Source organism: Cariama cristata, unplaced genomic scaffold, assembly GCF_000690535.1.
Source record: "Cariama cristata isolate BGI_N322 unplaced genomic scaffold, ASM69053v1 scaffold16013, whole genome shotgun sequence".
NCBI lineage: Eukaryota > Metazoa > Chordata > Aves > Cariamiformes > Cariamidae > Cariama > Cariama cristata.
The window spans coordinates 2,019-22,837 of NW_009607944.1; the positions used below are offsets into that span (position 1 = coordinate 2,019).

General features: G+C 40.3%; 1 protein-coding gene across 1 annotated transcript in view; it reads right to left on the minus strand.

Annotated features, from left to right (window-relative positions):
• Positions 1-202: 202 nt before the first annotated feature.
• LOC104159127 (potassium voltage-gated channel subfamily KQT member 3-like) overlaps positions 203-20,819 on the minus strand; it is a 30,392-nt gene continuing 9,775 nt past the window's right edge. Inside the window, exons 5-12 of the mRNA XM_009696949.1 lie at positions 20,340-20,512; positions 18,219-18,374; positions 16,770-16,880; positions 15,446-15,541; positions 13,982-14,076; positions 12,275-12,301; positions 1,417-1,604; positions 203-309 (exon numbers count right to left, since the gene is read on the minus strand). Coding sequence (XP_009695251.1) covers positions 203-309; positions 1,417-1,604; positions 12,275-12,301; positions 13,982-14,076; positions 15,446-15,541; positions 16,770-16,880; positions 18,219-18,374; positions 20,340-20,512 — 953 coding nt within the window. The remainder of the gene's footprint in view (positions 310-1,416; positions 1,605-12,274; positions 12,302-13,981; positions 14,077-15,445; positions 15,542-16,769; positions 16,881-18,218; positions 18,375-20,339; positions 20,513-20,819) is intronic.

Consider the following 20,819-nt stretch of genomic DNA (forward strand, 5'->3'; position numbering starts at 1 on the left):
TTTCCTTTCTGTGTATTTTCAAAGAGGACTTTAAATAGGGTCTGTCTTGTGCTTTTCAATATATCTAGAATTATCTAATCTACTGCATTTTTAAAAAACAGTAACAGCAACAATGAATCAACGTGTAGCAGCATGGTAATGTGATTTCCTGAAGCACAAGCATTCAAAGTCAAAGCAAAGCATTGAGGAACATCAGAGACATTTACCTGACAGCTCGGATGGCTGTCTTGAATGTAGGGATCATATCTTCCATAAGGAAGTCGCTACTGTCGCCTCTCTCTTCTGCCATGGGTTCCCCTGTTCCTGCATCTGCAAAGCAGATTAAAAAAAAAAATCTGTGTGAACAGCTGACTACACAATATTTAGAGGGAGGTCTGTCTGACTAAAGCACTACATGAAGAGGGTGTAATTTAGTAAAGGAATATCTCTTGCAGGTTCATCTTTCTCTGGTCAGCTCTTGAAAGGGATTTCATAATTCTCCTGGGACAACCGTAAGACACATTATTTCAGGGATCTCCTCTCAGATTCCAGCATTTCTGAAACACTGGGAACTTTTCCTTTCCAATGGATTTAGAAGTTCCCAATTTTAGGAGCTTTTACAACGAAAAATCTTTGCCAAAATTATTTTACATAAGGCTAAAACAGGTGTAGAAACTACAGGCCATGTTCTCCTCCCACTTGCGCTGCTTGGAGCTCATGTACCTTCATGGAAGAGAATAATCAAGTTCCCAGTGTGGATACCCAGACTACATCCATGGTAGTATGCTCAGCATGCACTGACGCCAACTGACACTATAAAGGAGAAACTGTTGTTTAGAGACCATTTAGACGCTACAGGCAAGAAGAGGAAAACATATGCTCAGGGAAGCTGAGAGGAAAAATGCCCTGTGATGTTGCATGGACACCCAATGGAAATCTGCTGAGGGGCAGCAGTCTTAGGGATAGTGGGAGAGAAGCAGCTGTTAACTCTATAAAACAAGGTTTTAAGAGACTGCGTTAAGGAGATATTTCAGATGCCTGGACACAGGCTGGTGCAGGGCTGGATGCAGTCTAGGAGGGAGCTACCTTAGCATAGCATCCCTGCTGATAAACTGAGCCATGATGGCATGTGCTTTTTTGGCGATTTAGATTCACTGCCCACTGTGCCCTCTTTTTCCAGGTCAAACAGGTTGATTCCACCACTGGTTTTATCCCACATCAATTGCTGTTTTCATGGACAGCCATTGTCTTAGTTCAAGCACGGTGTTGCCTGGACTCCAGCATTCATTTCCTGGGGCTTCCCCAAATGTGTCATGTAAAACCATGGGGCCATGCTTGGCCCAGAAAGTCACAAACCTTCAACAGAAGATGCAGAGGAACAAAGTAAAATGAGGAGAACTAGGAATGGATAGAAAGAAATCAACACAGATGGGCTACCTTCTGAGCTTTGCCAAAAAGCGTACGCTTTCATTCGGAATGCAGTGCGAAAACGCTCCTTATTATTCAAGACAACATTCTTAGGCTCTTTTGAAGGACTTTCTTCAATGGCATCTACATTCAGAGGGGTAAATAGCTTTCCTTTAGTATTGGTACCACGAACCCGATCCAAGAGACCCAGCTTTTGGCTACAAAATAAGCAAAAGTAATCATTTTCCTCCTTTGTAGACTTTTAACTTGTTTTCACGATGCTTTAAGTACATAATGGGCTAAATAAATATTTTGTACACAAGGACACTGCTGGGGCTACCATAATACATCAATGTCTTTGTAAGCAACAGTTAAGCTCCACAGATAATTAACTGATTTTTATGAGCATTTTTTGTATCAATGTTGAAAACGTTACCAGAGGGTCTTGCTATCCTCTCCATGTAATGTATCACAGTGCTTCAGCTTCCATAGCATGTATGAAGCGTTAGATTTATTATTAAGAGAAACACCACTACTTAGGCAGTTATACTGTCTAATTATAAGGATGCTTGGCCTTCCCTGTTCAGTGCTGTCTTTAACTACTGAGTCTATGGCAGGCTATTAAATGAGTAAGTCATGTTCATAGCCAGGAGTAAAACAAAGTCAGATGTGCTGTGAACAAAATAAATTATCAGCAAAGCACTGGAAAGGCATTGCCAAGCAATTACTATGCACATGGTAGGGCAGGCTACCCAGTTTTCTCTGCCATTCACTTTCAATCATCTCTCACTATACTACAAATCGAGGTGACCTATTTAAATTGCAGAAAAGTGACATCTTTTGTTCCTTTGATGATTCCTTGCACTGTCCTCTTACAGGTTTACTGATCAAAGACACTTGTCCTTCAGTGACAACATATAGCTAGAATTGCATCTACCTGCCACCTTACCAGCATCAGTAACCCTTCTGACAGCCTGATGACTGTAACGCTCTTAAAGGCAATTACTAATACCACCGAAAAGAGCAACATAAAAGGAATTTGCTGGTGAGTATATCAGCTTATATACGCTCTGAACACTTTGTCGGTGATAGATGGTATAAGTATTTGATTTGCTAGTTCACTTTGCTGCTTAAATATTTGTTAATTGTACATTTCTTAAAAAAAATGTGAGGCTAAGCCATGGGAACAAAGCTTGCCTTTTAACACATTCCTGGACATGGCAGTGTGGGACAGCTCTAGGGAGAGGTGAATTGTGAACACATGGTCAAGAGGCAGTTCTCTGTGGGACAATGGGTTAAGTCGGTTGAGTGGGGGGAGAGAAGAAGCAGGTTTCTCAGAGCCACAGATAGGAGCAGAGCTGAAGGATGAACAGCAGCGGTAACCGGAAGAAAAAGATTTCATAGGTATGCAGAGAGGTATCTGTGCAGTATGCTCAGTTGATGCCACTAAACTTGCTGGCAGGAGAGGCAAGCGTGGGGAAGGTCCACCAAGCAAGGACATAGGGGACAAAGATGAGGACTCGAGTGCAGACCTTCCAAGTGAAGGGTCTCACTCACAGAATGATTTATCCTTTATTTAAGAAGTTATCTTGGTCAGATGGATTATTTTTATGTTCTATGATTTCTGGTGTCATTGATGCACCTCTTTGAAAGAAGGATCTATTTCTATCTCAGAGCTCTGTCTGTTGCAGTATCCCACCACAATGGAAGTTCTTAGGATGTTCCTCTTAAAATGATTAAGGCGAGATTTAAAGACACATATGATGACATCACAGCTTTCATAAGAGTGCTGACTCTAGTAGGAATACTGCAATTTACACCATACAAAATTCCTACCTGATCTGAGCATTGAACATCACAAGTGCTGCAGGTTTTTGTGTTTTGTTTTGTTTTGTTTTTAATATGGATTCCTGGGGCCCTCATCTCTACTATTTGTTTCTGATTAATATATCTTTGACCCAGGAGGTAATGAAATATGGGCTTCCCTGTCACAAAACAGGGAAGCATTAAATCTATTTTTAGGATGTTTTTTCAGGCCTTCTGAATTTTCTTGTTGACAACATGACAATACTTGTGAATGCAATTTCTGCAGCCTAGTAAATTCAGACACTTGCCCTGTCATTGCACGTGTGAAGTGTATATGTGTGTGCAAGTATGGAAGTGGACAACTAAGAAGGACTTGTGTGAGTATGGAGACACACAACTAGTCCTGATATATCAGCATTGCCAGGACTGAAGTCAATGATGTGAGAAGATAAAAGCATAGATTTGAGTGAAGAATTAGAATAGCTTAAGTGAACGGTATTCATATTACTCAAACTTTGCCCTAAGGTAATTTCCTGAGGAATTTATGCATGGAGGGAAGATATACAAAGTGTAGACCAATGTACAGAGCAAAAATCAGGGAAGGCTTCCTTCTTTGTAGAAAAATGTGAGTTGTTACCTGTTGACATCTGTGGTAAATTAGTCACCACAGAATGTGCAAGGCAGTCCTACGTTCAGCCTTAAGAACTTAATTAAAAAATGGATTCCGTAGGGTTTACTTTTGGGTTGGAACCTTGATCTGATTGATCCACCAAGGTGTTCTAAAGGCTGAACTCATGGTGAGTGCAGAGTCCCAACAAGTGATTTCTGTTCTACTAAGATAGGGAGAATCCTGTGACCTCTTCTCTGCATCACTTCCACTTCTCCACTTCAGAAACCACATTTGAGAGCAGTAGTGCTTTACTAGGCAGACGTCTTAACTGCACGGCATTTCTGTGAAATCTGGATTCTTCAAGTACTCAGCTACCATATATAGGGAAAATATATACAGGAAAAGATGACAGCTAATGAGTATGTTTTGAAAGGGCATGAAAAATAAAAGTGAGGAAGTAAAAGTCAACTGAATGGCTTGTGTTTGTTTTTTGAGGGGGAGTAAAGTAGGGAAAATAGATTCTCATGTCTCGTTAGTAATAAAATCAAAGTTTGAAGGAGGAATTAATTTTGAGAAGGATGGTCAAGAAGAGTCTGGAATCATCACACATCACTGAAAAGGATTTTAATGCAAAGAAATGTACCAAAAATCTAGCGGAATGATAACAAAAAGTCAGCCAGGCAATGTAAACTGATGTGTGAGAAAGTGAGGTCTTCACTGTAAAGAAAAAAAGACAGAGCAATTAAACATGCTTGGCATGGTGGTGATCTTTGCAGTCTGAAGGAGACTGTGAAATAAGCTATAAGAAGGAAGAAACTGAAGCAGTTTTAGGATGAGTAGATATATTCAGGGATAATAAAATGAAGACATTTTTCCCTAGGTCTGAAATAATTGTTTGTACAACAGGCTTGTTGTTGCGATCAGCTTTTTGTGGTGGTGGGGATTAACAGGTCACCAATGATAGGTGAATCTCAAATGAAAGCGTAGACTGTAGTCCACCTATTCTTCAGGACTGCAGTATTGAACATCTTGGTTCAGAAGCTTCTGGAGAGACCTTCCAGAAAGAGAAAGTAGCTCTTGGAAGGATGAAATCTAGCAGTGAAACTCAGATGATTTCAGACGATGAGGTGATCTCCTCAAAGGCAACAAGTGGTCACATACTACACATTGGCTTCAAGAAATGTATTAAATGTCACAAGTTTTGTTTAGTAACATCACAGAGCTCTCAAGAGAAGAATATGTTTAAGGCAGAGAACCTGAAAGATGAAGAAGCAGAAAAATAACTGAGACAGAAGGTTGCTATTGTTTATAAAAAGCAGGTCAATATTATACTAGAAGAATATAGTTGTCATTACATATGACCTCTGACTCTCCACAAACTTGTTTAGTCCTTCAAAATACATATCCAGATCTCTCAAAGTTTGCCCCTTAAAACTCCTATAATAACTGCCTTCCTTACCAAAAGACAAGGAGACATAAAGTGCATTGCAAGGATCTATGGGGATCAGACCAGCAGGAAAAGGGTCACTGGATGAAGGAAAGTATCCGAAACATTAATCTTGTGGATTTTTTTTTCAATATAGGACAGAAATATAGGCAATATATGCAGAAATCTCTGCCATGGAGCTATACCAGAATAGGAGCGATCAAGATTTGATCCTCATCATAGATAAAAACAGATTAAAATATTCCTCTCCATTTAGCACAAAAAGCTACTTATTTGCAGTGATTTTTTCCACTGCGTATGTAGGCACGCTCATTTGTGGGTGTCTTTTTTTTTTTTTTCCTGGGGTGTGGCTTAAGGTAGATAATATGAATCAAAAGCATTGCCAAATTCTCTTTCTGGGGAGTTTCCCAACTTTCCCCATTGGTAAGTGTCAGTTTAGGAACAAACTGTTGTCCCAAGGTTGTTGCTCGAGCATCTTAGGTTTAGGAGCTAGAACTCATGTGATTTGTCTTAAGCTGTTTAAAAAGTTAAATGTCCTGTCTAAGATCAATCTTTAGACTCTTTTCTATAACTAGTGAGAAGTTGGCAACCTAAAGTGCAGTTCAGCTCCATTTCACTTTGGGATGACTTTAAAGCTGGGGGAATTTGTCTCTTGTTATTGACTACAGAAAGATCTAGATGAGAATTCATTTAAAAAGCACGTCTCTGATCTAAGTTAAAGTCACCTGAGCTGAAGCCTTCCTCATTAATTGAATCTTGATGATTAACCCTTAAAGCGACATTCAGATTCATAACAGTATATAAACAATTGTGTTCATATCCAGGCAGCCAGAGCAGTAGAATCATCAGAAAATAATTCGTCAGCTTCACATGAAAAAATACAACAGCATATTGTATACCAAAAAACCCAAAACAAAACCCAAGCTTCTTTCCAGATAATGACTAGCTGTCATCAGAAAAAAAATTGACTTTATTCTCATTTCCAAGGTATGAAATCTGGATCTGCTGGGGTTTTTGTTTTCATTGTGCTTTTCAAAAAGACTCAGGAAACATTTGTTCTCACGACACAATCTCCTTCATTGTAACAGCATGCGCATGGCTCAATCTCAGAATATGAAGCATGCGCAGATCACATCATCCTTCATGAGAGTGGCTAGGACAGTGGTTCCCACCCGCAGGTTCATGTACTGCTGCTTGTCTTTCAGACTCCTCCTACTGATGTTAGCTACTCTTCCTCCCCTTGGGACAGTGGTCCCACTTCATTTGACTTCCTCACAATCAATAAAATGTGATTCTTGACCTCCAGTGCAGCTCCAGAAATTGGAGGGATTTAAATGCATTCCAAACATGCTGATAAAAGTGCAGAGTAGTTTCTGTGACTAGCTTAGATACTTATGCCATTGCTTGTCTTCTGTGCTATTTCATCCTCTCCCTTGTGGTGGAAAAAAAATTTTCCCAAAATCTTTGTCTTTGAAGTGGAGTCCCAGGAAAGAACTCCTTAAGTCTGTGGTAGATACAGACCACCATAAAGGGAGGAAGGCAGAAGCAGCGCAGACAGTTTGGCTTGAAATCTTCCTATCTAAAGAAAAATTCAGCTCTCAGATTCTTGCTCCCCAAGAGCAGTGGGAATTATTTTGAACCATCTGAGAGATGATATACTGGATATACAAGATATGGCTGGATACACAAGACATGGCTGGCTTCTGCAGCAGATATTTTACTCTTGCTCAGAATAAAGAGTGGGAACCACTGAACTAGAAATATTTTTCCAGAAATAGTCATGCAAGGAAATAATGCAGTTACATCCCATCATGCAAGCCAGATTCTCTCCTCTCTGTGCTTTGCCTAGTACTGGAGTTTCATAAACAAATGGTACATGTATGAGAAGAAAAATAATGAATTAATGCTAACAGTGAATCAAACACAACCCTCTTCCATGTATTTACCACTTTCACCTAACAAGGACTAATAATAATCAGGAAATTTTTTCCATATTTTTTGCAGTTTGGCTAATCACTAGATTTATTTGGTCTCAAGTAACTGGAAGCAAAAGGCAGTCATGTTTACTCCAATATTTTAGTACATTATCAGCTGTACTTTTATGGGTGAACTTCACTTTGGAAAATCAAACATTCTCAACGAGATTTCTGGAAGTATTCTGCTTTGAACTATTGCCAATAGAAATTAGCACAAAACTAATGTTATGAGGACAGCCGTGAATCCTGCAGTGAACACATTCAACTAATCTCAGAGAGTCCATGAGTTTTCTTAATATAAAACAAAGAGCATTCTGCACTTCCAAGGTACTTCTGAACTTTGGCCAATCAGTTTTCCCCTTTATCAGGTGACATTCTTTTCTATAGAGGATCTCACAAAAATGCTCAATCAAAAAGCCACCTTGCACCCTGAATCTTGAGGTCTAAATTTGCAAGTTTCTAAAGTCTGAGGAGGAAACATCCCTTTTTAGCCAACCAATTTCCAGACTCTTTGGTAGTGTATGTCCTCATTGGTATTTAACTGTAGGCATGACTCTAAATCCAAACCCACCTGTCATCCAGATTATTTGCCCAGAAATTTGAACACAAATCCTAATTTGGGGTCAACTGTGATGCCCTTCAGAAAGAGAAAGAGCCCTTATGCACACTAAAGGACTTTGCTTAGCCCCTCTTCTCATCCACACTTTCTAAAGTGATTGTAAATGGGTAAAAATAAGCAATATGTCACACAAATCCATGGGGAGAATAATCCAAGTTCAATTCTTTGTGAAAACAGGATGGATATTTTTCCCCAATGGATGCAGCCAGCAATGTAGGTAGAAACCATACGGATGTTGACCTACTCTTTACTTTGCAGAGAACATATCTCTATGTATCAACCACTAGAAAGCAAACTAAACTGCAAAATCAATGTCTCTTGACTATTTTGCACAGGCCAATCATCTGATGAAAAAATTGAGTGCTTCACTAGCAGCTCTCCAAAAGTTGAAGAGCTTAGGCTAGAAAAGCTGAGTTGTGCGTGCGTTGATGATTTCATGTTTGTGAATGAAGTGGGAATGAGAACAATGAGCTAAAGTTGAATAATAGCAAGATGTTTGTGTGGGGTAGAATAATAAAATGCTTGACAATTTAGTCAAAATATTATTATTTCCGATGATGTGTCTTTCAGATTCTTGAAATGCCACAAATTATTTCTATGTCTCTTTGCAGGAAGTTGAAGTTCTTGCCCCACATCTTAGGTCACAGTTCAGCAAGATATTTAAGCACGTCACTAACTTTATTCAGATGATCAAAAGCATCCACTTGTTTTCCATTTGCTGAACCAGAACCTGCAAATACACATGCAGAGATGTTGTCCCACTGAACTCAAATGCAAAGTAACTTGCATGAATTTGCATTGGCAGGGTTGGGACTGCATAAGGAACGGTATTTAGCTCTTACAGTGTATTTTTCTTACAGTAAATTTCTAAATGATTTGCAGAGTAGTTTAGTATCATTCCCATTCTATGGAAACAGAGAAAAACACTTGTTTCTAAGCAGATCATTGGCAGAGCCAGGATTAGATCCCATATTTTCTGAACAACAGAACAAAGAACTATCATCTGCAATGTCATGCAACTTTCTTTTTATGCTTAAATAACTTTTCAGTCTTATGGCCCCTTACTTTTTATGGTGGTTAGATGAACTACTGTAGTAAAAACAGAAAGTGCAGGCAGAGAATGGCATGCAAGAAATATGAAAAGAGTAAGTCTCAATTGTTACTTGAATGTATATACCTAAGTTTTCTTGTGAGGCTTGATCCAAAGAATGACTCCCTACTAAACATGACATTACTGTAAAGTGAAGAAAAGTTATTAAGATGAGACGTTAATGATTACCCATGAAAAGCTCTATGAGAAAGAATGGGAACAGCCTTTCATTTGTAGTTAATGTAGTGTGCAGATCACAGTGGCTTTTTTCTCCTTCCTGTTTTGGGCAGATGTATTAAGAAGAAATGCTGACAGTGAAATTTTCCACCTTGCAAAGTATGATTTTATTTTCATTATGCTGTTACTACTGGCAAGACAAAAATGCACCACATTATATGCATTCTTTCATACTCACATAATAGGAAGGACAGGTACCAATTCTGCCACTTTAAAAAATCAAACCAACTTTCTAAAGGCAGAGAAATAATATTTAGCTTGTAGAGATAAGGAAACAGGGATAAATGACTTTTTTGCAATTGCATAATAATAGATCTAGGAATGGACATGCTCTCCTGATGTTTAATTCTACAGCTGGACAATGGTGATTAGGAGCAAGACCCTAGGAAAAAGTTCAAAATCCTTTGCTAAAGTGCCTATACATACAAGTGTCAAAGTTTTGACACTAGTCGAAATCAGTGGAACAGCTGCTCACAGGAGCGCTGAAAAGTCAGGCCCACAATTCATTCCTCAAACATAGACACAAAAAGGTGGTTCAAAATAAACAATATGTCCCTCAAGCACAGGCCCATCTTAAATGTATGTCAGGCACCCAAATGTTTGCTGAATGATTTGCTGCACTTCAGCAGAAATGAGCATTAATGTCTCTTTCTCATAAATCTTCCTTCTTGGGAGCTGAACAGATGAAAAGACTTTGCAATACATACAGAAGAGCAACTGCTATCTGATGTTTCATGGGCCGGCATGTTTAGGCACTGATTAAGGAAGAAAAAGCTACTGGCACCTCTGGCATGAAGTCAGTAAACTCCCCACCAGTGAGCAATGAATAGCACAGCCCCAGTTCCTCCTGGTTTGGGGAACTATACAAGGCATGTAGGGAAAATGCTGTTCTTAACAGAGCATCATCAGATGTACCACCTCCCTTCACTGCCTACAGAACCCAGCCTATTGTCTAGCTCAAGGATAGTCCAATGTGCTCTTCATCATATCTCACATCTTCACTGTTTTAGTTTAAAGGGAGCTTCAGTAAAGCCTTGGGCTGCTGCCAAACTCTAATTTGCTTTCTACTATCACAAGTCCTTCCCCGTAGCCTTGCCTTGGGATCCATCTTCTGAAATGGACTGTTCCACTCTGTTGTCTCCCCTGTGTTTTTCCCAAATGGTCTAAGAACAAGGAACTGCATTTAGCTGTGACTTTGTCATGATGCCAGCTACTGCTTCTAAGGAGCGATCTTAGAAGGATCTGTCACAGAATTCAACTATATTACTGTGGAGTTCCTAAAGAGCTTTTGCACCACTGAATAGAAACCCTGCCACTTAAAGCACTGCCTATCCTCAAATTTTCATGCAGACAGGCTACATTTTTAGTTTATTAACTAGTTAAATTTTTTTGATTCCTCTGGGAAAGCTTTGGACCAATTCTTCTCTCTCCTTTATCAACCACTGTTCAGACAATGCAGTTTATTACTATAGTTATCCCATTAAGTACTTAACTGATGCAAAAACCTGGAGACTGAGTGCACTTATGGGCTGTTTTCTCCAATAGGACTGTATTCCCTTATTGCTCATTTATTTCAATACAGCCTTAAATGCAAACTGCAGTGGAGTACAAGTAATACTTTCTATACTAAATCACTGTAGGAGGAAAAGGATTTTTTTTTTTTTTTAATTATCTGATCTGTAAATAAGAGTTTTATGAGAGATGGGAGGTGGGACTGTCAAAACAACCAGATTTTATAGCTCAGTCCCATGTCTACTGAAGTCGGTGGATGCTCCCACAAGTATCATCATTTTTATGTTTACCTGGAGGGTTTCCAATCCCTCTTACTGAATGCTTATTTCCATAAAGATGTTCCTGTTAACAGGAAGGCTCCAATGCAGGTTTACTGATGATTTTGCTGCTGGTTATTACATATGTAACAACATAAAGACAAGATGCATCCAGCTAGAATGAGGGGTCTTGGGATTACAGTTTTAAAGATTTTGAGCTGTGAGTAATAGTTTTCAGTTTTTAATCCAGTGCATCAATGTAAAATGACTTCTATTGGCCTGAAAGATACAGTAACTCAGAAGCTACTCCACGAACTGCTCTGTCACTGCAGATGCAGGAGCTTCTCTAGGGAGGCTGTGACGAACAGCAAACTACAGCAATCATTCACTTTCCTAATTTTAATCTGCTGTTGCATCTGAGTCAGAACATGTTTTGGTTAAGGTATGGAGTTACATAGTCAAAAGAATTTCAGCTCCTAAGATCTCTCTCACACATTAAAGGCCAAAATTCAGCTGCTGCCAACCCTGGAGATGGCTAAAATCTCCAGACATCTACATTAATGCAACTGAGCTTGCTCATGACTGCTTAGCCTGGGCAGTGTCATGGGTATATAGTACTTAATGTTCTTGAGAGTTCACAAACTAGGTAAGTCCCACCCAGGCAGTCTTTGAAGAGGAGCAGGTTAGCTCATGATGGTGGTGGCAGGAGGGAGAAATCTTTTCCTAATAATTCGGCACTACAGCACTCGCCTGTATCATAAGAAAACTTGTGAGAGAATTTTCCCATCTGTTTCAGCAGGGGTAGAACCAAGGTCTCAAACCTAATGTAGCTTTTTTAGTACTGCCAGAGAGATTGACTATCCTGCTGATCCATCTTAGCTATCCAACTTAGTATTTATCGTCAAGTAATCTTTGCACATGGCAAATCGATACAGACTTGATCCCTTACACCACACCATTGCTCTGTGCAGGACTGTTGAGCAATAACATGAAGTATAACTTTAAATTCACTTAGAACAACCTGGATGCAAAACCCTGGCTCTATGGCATGGACCAGGAGAAATCTAGACCATGATTAATCATAATGAACAATAAAGGTGTTTACAGACAATCAGCAAGCAACACTGCATTTGTATGATTAGCATTTTAGCTGTGTTGTTAAACTGGGATAAAAGCAAGCAATTTGGAAATGAATTGGTTAATAATTTTTAATGACTACCTGTGGTGTTAGTAACACGTTTTGGTTAACAGCTCATGAATCCACAAAGAACAATTTAACCTGCATCCTCCAACATCTATGTTAAAACCAGACTATAATAATGGAAGCAACGTACCTGGCAGTACCATCCAATTGCTCTTTCCTTTTATAGAAGAGAGGAAGCATTACAAGAAAGCAAGAAGAGAAGAATTACATAATAAATTCAGCAGGGTTTATTAAACATAAATTGCTAATCTATTGCTAATAGTTTATACGTCTTTTGTTCTGTGACCATAACTGACAGTAGAATAAAAGCTACATTTTCAACTAGCCGTAAAGCAAAGAAAGTGATATAGGTTCCTGAAACCAATCTGTGCTGGCATTCCAGTCTTTGGTGAGAAGCGAACTCCCTTGCCCTCTCTCCCAGGACCCGAGTTGCAAAAACACCTATTAAATTTCAGGTCGCATACGAATCACAGAACCTACTTACAATGAACAAACTTGAAGTCACAGTAATGAGTCTAGACTCCAGGTGAGCCTGAGAATTATTCTCTGAACAAAACCTGAGGTCAAGAAATCCTCTAGAAATGGCTCCATAATGGATAATGTGGGAATAGATAGAGTGAGAAGGGATAAAGAAAAGGAAAGAAATGTACTGAGCCTTAATTAAACACTTGCGATGTTTTTTCTTAGAGACTTCCTTTTTGATGTATGTGAAATCAATCCTAAAGAAATACGTTGTGAATAAAGCAAAAAAAGAGTTAGTATTTGTAATTTGCCCTTTGTGAAGGCAGGAGCCTGAAATGTTTTTTCAAGTTAGTTTTGAGCAACAGCTAGAACTGCAGTATTAGCAAAGTGGAGACCTCTGAGTTAAGCAGTAGTTTAAGGGCATTTTTTTCAGAATGAGGCATAACAGCAAGTCCAAAACGAAAGTTTAAAGCATAAACTTAGATAAGTAATGCCCATTACTAGCAGCTGATAGTCTATAGCTAAAAGTCTTGGCTTTCATATGGTTAACATTTTACAATGTTAAGATCTCAAGGTGAGGAAGATGCCTGTTGACAGGCAAGAAAGGTGAGGATCAGACAGACTCATATCCATAAACATATGAGCATCTATTAAGTCTGAATGTCTTTATGTACGGAATGCTTCCCACTGAACTCAGAAGTGGTGATTAAAATAAAACTATGACCCCAACTCCCCAGAAAAGTTTTCTTGTGAACCTTCAGTTAATAGTATCAGTGGGAGACAGTTTTAAACATGCTTTGGCTGTCTTCCACTGAATTATCCCCTTGAGCAACTGGTATTGCCAAAAGACAAGCATTTAACAAGCATTAATTGTGTTCACATGCCATGGCCACCTCTGTGAAGAACACAATTCTCAGGCCAGTTGAGTTAAAGAAGGAAAAGTAAGAATTTTCAGGATAGCCCATATCTTAAAATACACAACCACATCATAGAGGTTGTGAGAAAGGCACTTCTGAAATCCAGGGCTAAAACTTTATCAGGTTCAAAATTACAGAGGAAGAAATTGATACTTTGAGGGCAATAAATGCAGAGTCTTACAAAGGGAAGCTGATGGTGAGGCAGCCTTCTCCTTTGTTTAATGCCATCATGAGAGCCACTGACGGAGTTATCCATGTGCCCCTGATACATCCCACCAGGAAAAGGGAGAAGAAATGGATCCAGAAGCCAAAAGCATGTTTTTCATTCTCAGCCAGGAAGTTAACTGGCAACAATCTATTACCTACAAAAGCCTCACTGATATATATAAAGTCTATGTTTCCTGTCCTGACTTATACTTCACAGAAAATGATGATGGAGAGGTAGACAATGCACTTACCTGAAAAATGGAAATGATACAATTGATTCATAAAACCTCCAGGTAGCAACTAGATCAATCCTGTTGGGGTTAGTAGCATAGTATCTCCAGGCAGCCTGAATTACAAAGAGGAAATGATTAGTGTTACGTAAAGCTATTCCCCAGGCTTACAGCAGCCAGATTGTTTCAAAGAACATAATGATCCACCTGAGTGACTATTTGGAAATTAATTACTAATCAGCCATATCAAATGAGTGTCACTATATGGCAAAATTATTGACACTGGTTTATGATCAGAGAGGGCTGTTAAAGGAGCCAGGACATGGAGAGAACCACCAACATCAACAAGACATTACACTTGACTAAAATGGTTTTGTTCTCATATCTGGTGTGTCCAAAAGAGCTTCAAGCACTGCTGGATTTGTCCAATATTTCTGGAAGTGCTTAAGCTCGTTTACTATCTAATGTACCATCAGAGGAAATTTTGCTGAGCAATTTGCTATTTCAGCATTTAGCTCCAGTCAAAATTCTCTAAGCACATACCTAAAAATACTGTAGCTAAATTACCTACCTGCTAAGTGGAGATGTTTTAATTTAAAAGGTAAATTCAATTCACAACTTATCCCTGCAGCCCCTTCTGTTTGCTAAGGAGTGTTTTTAATGAGAATAGCATAAAATGACACTCAGCTTGTTTCTCCTGAGTACTGGTTTGATCCTGAGCAATCCTGAGCAAACCAATGCTTCCATCTGATACCACAGAAACTTTCTCTGTCTTTCTGTGGAAATGCTGCCGTTTACTTCATTGCCATCAGGGTGTGCACCACACCTACTAGGAGTAAATCCTGTCAAATTTGTCAGCGCCCAGACTAGTAATTTTAAGTTTAATTTTCTGAATTCATAACAAAGGTCGTAACTGAATTCCAAGTGAGCTAAGAAGTCTCTTCCCATTGAATCCTCTGATCACCCAGTGACTTAACAGGAGAGCCAGAATTTCCAGTTTTTGCAAACCACACATACTATTTACGTCGTTTGCCTTGGTTGAAACTGTCACTGTCTATTGTGTTACTTCTATTGCTGTTTTCACACCAATAACATAACTTTGTACATAAAAGCACTCTCTCGAGCGAACTGACAAAACCTGGATTTTGGAAAGAATATGTTTTAGACAGCTTGTTTTCTGTAGTTTTGTGGCACTGATGCAGAAGTTGGTTGGTTTCCAGAAGCTAGCAGATGAGATTCTCTCTTCTAAAGATGCTGTTCTTCTGAAAGATATTCTGGGAATTGAAAGATTCCTCAAAAACTGTTAGGACCATTGGATTATCTAGTTCAATGTGAAAAAACCTGACTCCTTTACAAACACAGCTTCTCATCTCCTGCAATGGGAAATGAGAATTTGGGCAGAGGGGAAGCAGTGGCCCTTGTTAACATGATGCAGCAGTCTTCACACACAACACTTTTTCAAGGACAGGATAAATGGTTGCAAACCTGAATGAGTTCAGCTGCTGGCTTTCTTCTTTTCTCAAAATGTTTTTGACGATGTTGCTCCTGGACCTTCAGTGCCAGCCCTGAGCCCAAAATGCCCTGAAAGCATAGAGTGATGCAAGATTTTAGACGTTTCTTATGCAGAAAGAATGGATTAATAATGAGAGGAAACTGCTCTGTAGGTGGAGACAGATATGGCTACGTGGGACCTTTGTGCAGTACAGTGTGCCTTTCCCACTGCTCTGCTCATGAGACATGAGTTTGCCATGATCCTCTCAAGGGTCATAGGCCATACCAAATCATTTTAAGGTCATCAACAGGATTCCTGAATGTCTACTACCTTTCCAAGCTGGAGGTGTCTGGGTGGAGTATTATTTTCCACTCAGGGTGGAGAGAATCTCTGCTTGTGTGATAAGAGCTATGCTAACCATATTCTGGATTTGGGTGTGTGGGACTTCCATCCTCTGTGAAATTCTTTCCAAGTCTTGATCTAAAGAAAAAATATCTTAAAATCTGGACTTGGGATCATTTCTGTTGCTATTTGGTCCATCTCACCTAGATCTTGTCTCATTCTTACCGCAGGAGTTTGCAGACAAGGCAAATATTTGGCCTGTGTAACACACGAGAACAAACATGCTTCCAAAAGCAATTTAGAGATCTCTTCTTAAGTAGCCAGAGTAAGATTCACTCAGCTAGATCAAAAATACCTGTACTGTCACCTGCTACCTAAATTCCCTTTAATCTCAGAGGGCAGAAACATTTGAGTGGTGGTGTTAGAGATCTCCTCTAGGAAGGAAGGGAAACAGATGAGATAAAATGCTTTGCAGAGCTGCACTGGTTATAAAGGATGACCACTGATCTGTGATGATCACTCAGATGTAGATCTCTAGCTTGCAAGTGTTTAGAGCTGGGTAAGATGGGCCCAACCCTAATTACTAAAACAACAGCCCCCATATCCTTAAAAAATATATCTTGTGTGCCTATGTCAATACCAGTAAACTAACCTGGGCCAGGGTACAGGCTCATGAATTGCCCCATGATTTCCCAGACTGTTCACTTGCTGGATTAATTTTGTCCTGTGCCAACGAGCACTGTCTCAGAAAATGCCCACACTTGGTTCGAGGAGTATCGGGGTGACGTATTCCCAATAAGCTCTATGCAAAGTTGGGAAGAAAGGAGTTTGATTTACTCATATAGACCAGCTCAAGTGTCTGAATCACTTCTTTAAAGGGATTTTGATTCCATTGGCAGTTTTGATCACTTTACCTGCTTTTTGCAAGTGTACAGCGCTGAGCTGTGCCTAACAGAGAATGGGGAAGGTACTTACTGCGGGAAGAGCAAAGAAAGATACTCCAATCAGAGAGAACGTAGCTGCAATCAGCCGTCCCTCCCATGTTTTGGGGGTCTTGTCGCCATACCCAATCGTAGCAAGAGTGATCTGTGGGCAGAATGATCAGGACTTCCCATAAGAAAAACAAAGCCAACCACTCTGCTTTAAATGTCACCATGAAACCTGCATAACTCACTTAGCTCTATGTGTGCTCATGCACAGCTTCTTAAAACAGGATCTTGATGATGGATGAACTCATTATTTTTAATGGCGTCATAGTCCAGAGGCATTGCACCAGGGAGAATGGATTTAGTCTTAAAGCAGCTGCCTCTCTAGGATGCGTTTGCTGAAAGGACACTCCATCTGACATTGCAGAGTGAGTCTCCTGCCCACCATCAGTGCACAGTTAGGAATGGGACTTGCCAGTTTACAGCTTGCAGAACTTTAACAAATAATCAGGGCTACCTCTCCCTGAAGTCTCAGTGTCTGTAAAACAAAGATGCCTTTGTGAAAACTTAACTCCTTGCCTGCACAATTGCTAGTTTCCAGCTGTGTTTCTCACCAGTAAGACTCTACCTAAATATCCTGGATATGTAAGGATATGAAAATGGGAACTTTTGACTAAGAATGGTGAGGAGGGATCTTGCCATTTGTGATCAAACTGCAGTAAATAAAAAAATACACTGCTGAATTTCAGTCACAGCATAATATAGACTCCCCTAAGTACTGGAAGCAAAGCAACATGAATTCTGTCTACCAGGTGGCAAGAATATTTTGTGATCAAATGAGCAGTGGCACAAACCAATACCCTTCTCTTCATCAGAAGAGAGAAGAACAGATGAATCAAAGGTCCCTCTTGCTCAGAGTCCTACCACCAATGGCATTCCCTGAGTGACTCTTGGGGAATGCATGTAAGACACAAAAGAAGTGTTGAGTTATCCTTTCCAGAGACATTTTGGACTTGTCAAATTTCATCCCATTAATCATTGTTCAATGCTCCAATCTATCCATATCCCTCTGCAAGGCCTCTTGTCCCTCAAAAGAGTCAATAGCACCTCCCAGTTTGGCCATTTTCTGAGAGATGTAGCTCTCACAGGCACGATACTGCTGTCATGAAAGCTAGGTCTCTCATAGGCATAGGCTCTGCCAGTGCAGCTATACCCAAAGAGACACTCCTCTAAAACAGAGGTCTCCCAGAAGCCAAGAGCTCAGACCGATTTCTGGAAAGGCTTTAAGCATCTGAGGGCCTTTGACTGAAAATCAACAGGGATATAAGTTCTGTTAATTGATTGTAGGGGCATCCCTACTTTGGTAATGTTATACCAGTAACATGCTCCTCACCCAAATTTAGCAGCACTTATAACGTAATATTTAACATCAACACTTTATCTCTTCTTGGATATGGGGTTTTTAAGAAGGGGACAAGGTATTTTTGGAGTCACTTACCAGCCCCCACCACAGTGCATCTGCATAGGTTTCAAACTCTTCCTTCATCTCCACTCCGTTAGCATCCTTTTCAGGAACATCTTTTTCAACCAGATAAACAAGAAACGAGGACAGAATGAGTGTCAGGAAGCCGATGTACCAAGCAGTGATGAGTTCCTGCAAAAGAAACAGATGGACAGTGGAGGGGCTGAACACAGCCTCAGTACCCACAGTGGCAGAGTAAACATCAGGAGAAGAGAGAAGCACCGAGCATAGCAGCAGAGCTGTCGCTGCTGGCATGGTCACAGACCATGACCAGCCCATCTCAGCACTTACTGGGAAATAATGCAGAGATTTACAAGAATTAGCCCTTACATGGCATCTTCCTTGGGAACAGCTCGGAGCAATCTGCAGCTGAAGTTCTGCATAACGCTGTGTTAAGGGCTTAGCTGCACCCATGACACAGGGTGCTGCAGGGCTCTGTCCCTGACCTTGACTTTTCCCGTTCCAGCTGCCTCTAGGCTTGGTCAGTCTCAGCAAGCAAATCAACAGCTCTGCCCTCTCCCTACCTCCAGAGACCCAAGGCTACAGGATGCAGTTCCTTCTCTTTAGGCATATCAAAGCAGGTTCCACCATGACTGATATTTTCACCATGAATGGACACAATAAGAACAGACTTTGAAAATCATCTGTGTGAAAACAAAACCTGAGGTTCCTTGTTTTGGAGACAATGACTAAAGTGGAGTGTGTGGTTAATCCCACTGACATGGGAGATGGAGCAACCCAAGTTTAAACCCCAGCAATGTCTGAAACAAAGCAGAAACATTTTTGGTGAAGGTCTTCAAAAGTGGGAAAAAAAATCAATATTCCAATTCCTTTCATTTTCTGAGAACTGCATTTGGGGGGGGGGGGAAGCAGTAGTTGAGAATTTCTTAAATGAGTCTTGAGATAAGTCAATTTTCTTGGCTAATTGCTGGTCTGCAACCACAGAAGGAAATTTATTGGCTAACTTTGTTATCAAAATTGTTTATTTAGTGTACCCAGTAAAGCAAAGTTCTCACAACCCCTTATTGTCTCCCTCAGCCAGCTGAGGTCCAAAGGGTGGTAGCGGGGAATCAAACAAGGAACCTTTGGATGAAATCCCACATAATGAAGCCTTAAACAATTTTTAAACAATGTATTTGGCACATAGACTTCCTCCATGATCTCAGTTTCCTAAGAAACATTTTTGACATAAGTGTTTATATGCCACCTGCCTTGTAGCAAGTTTATATGGGGAAGAAACAGAAGTTGGTACGAAACGAAGCAGGATGGGTATCCCTATCAGTCACTACAAAGAAGCAGTCTAATTATGGTGTGCCAGCTGGCATTTTAATTTTCAAAAACTCTAAAATGTCAGGAATGTCATTCATGGATAAGAAAAAGCAGTATGTAGCACAGAGTATAAGCAATTTTTCTACACCCTGTGCAGATAAGAAATCTCATCTAGAGGATTTTTATGCAGATAGTTTTTAACTTGTAATAATGTTTGGTGAAAATGCAAGAACACAATGTATCTGTCTGGTGCGAGACAGGATGTGTCTGACTATAGCATCAAGTTAGACCGAGCAAATATGATTTTAGAAATTTTGTCTGTCTGGGTTCACACTGTGTGCGTCTTTCTACTGCCTGACCCATGCTTCCAAAGAGAAATTATACCAGTAGCCCCCTCTGAAACCACATTTCTGCTAACCAGCCTCTTTCCATTCCTTCAAAGTACTGCTCCATCTGATCAGACAAGTCTGAGAAGCCACTACAAATGTGTTGCAATTACAGAGGTGTTTCCATCAAAGATTTCAACGTGCTTCACTGTTAAAGGGATGTCCCTGCTCTCATTCACTGTAAAGGCAAAATTCCTATTGCAATGACTATGGGAACGCACGCTCTCTCTTGTCACTTCCCAGCACCACTATTGAGTAAAGAAGGGTAAAGCAAGGGACAGAAATGGTTCACAGAATGGAAGAGGGAATAAAGCTGAAAGGACAAAACTATTGCTTGAACTACTAGACATAATCCCAAGGCATTACTGTACCTGTTCAAAAAAATTTCCCGTCAGTGTCTCTCCCCCAAACCTCAGCTGAGTCCTGCAAGCTTCTCACTTACTTTGCTATGTGCACAAATGGCTGATCCCAAAAGTTTCCATGTGCCACCCCGCCTGTCCATTCGGAGCATCCGTAGGATCTGAAGGAAGCGGAGGCTTCTGAGAGATGTGGCCAGAACATTGCCCTGGTTCCCGACAGCAACCACTGGCACTGAAGCAATCAGCACAAAGATATCTGCAAGGCGAAAAGAACAAAGCCTGCCAACAAAAGGCCTCATCACCTGCTTCTTAATCCCATCTGGTTGTGCTGCAAATTTCCCTAGGCAAATTTTAAAGCTGCCTGAAAATGCCTTCTCTTGCCAATTAAACAGATATCTGCACCTGCCACACAGTCAGCATCATGCACAGAACCCACGAGAAAGTCTCATAATCTGTTTACAGATCAATGCACTGCACTTGAGACACTGTCTGAGCTAGTTTAGGGATGCACAGAAACAGTGTCCAAATGTTGACAGAAAACCAGCCTTAAATTCACCTGTCCC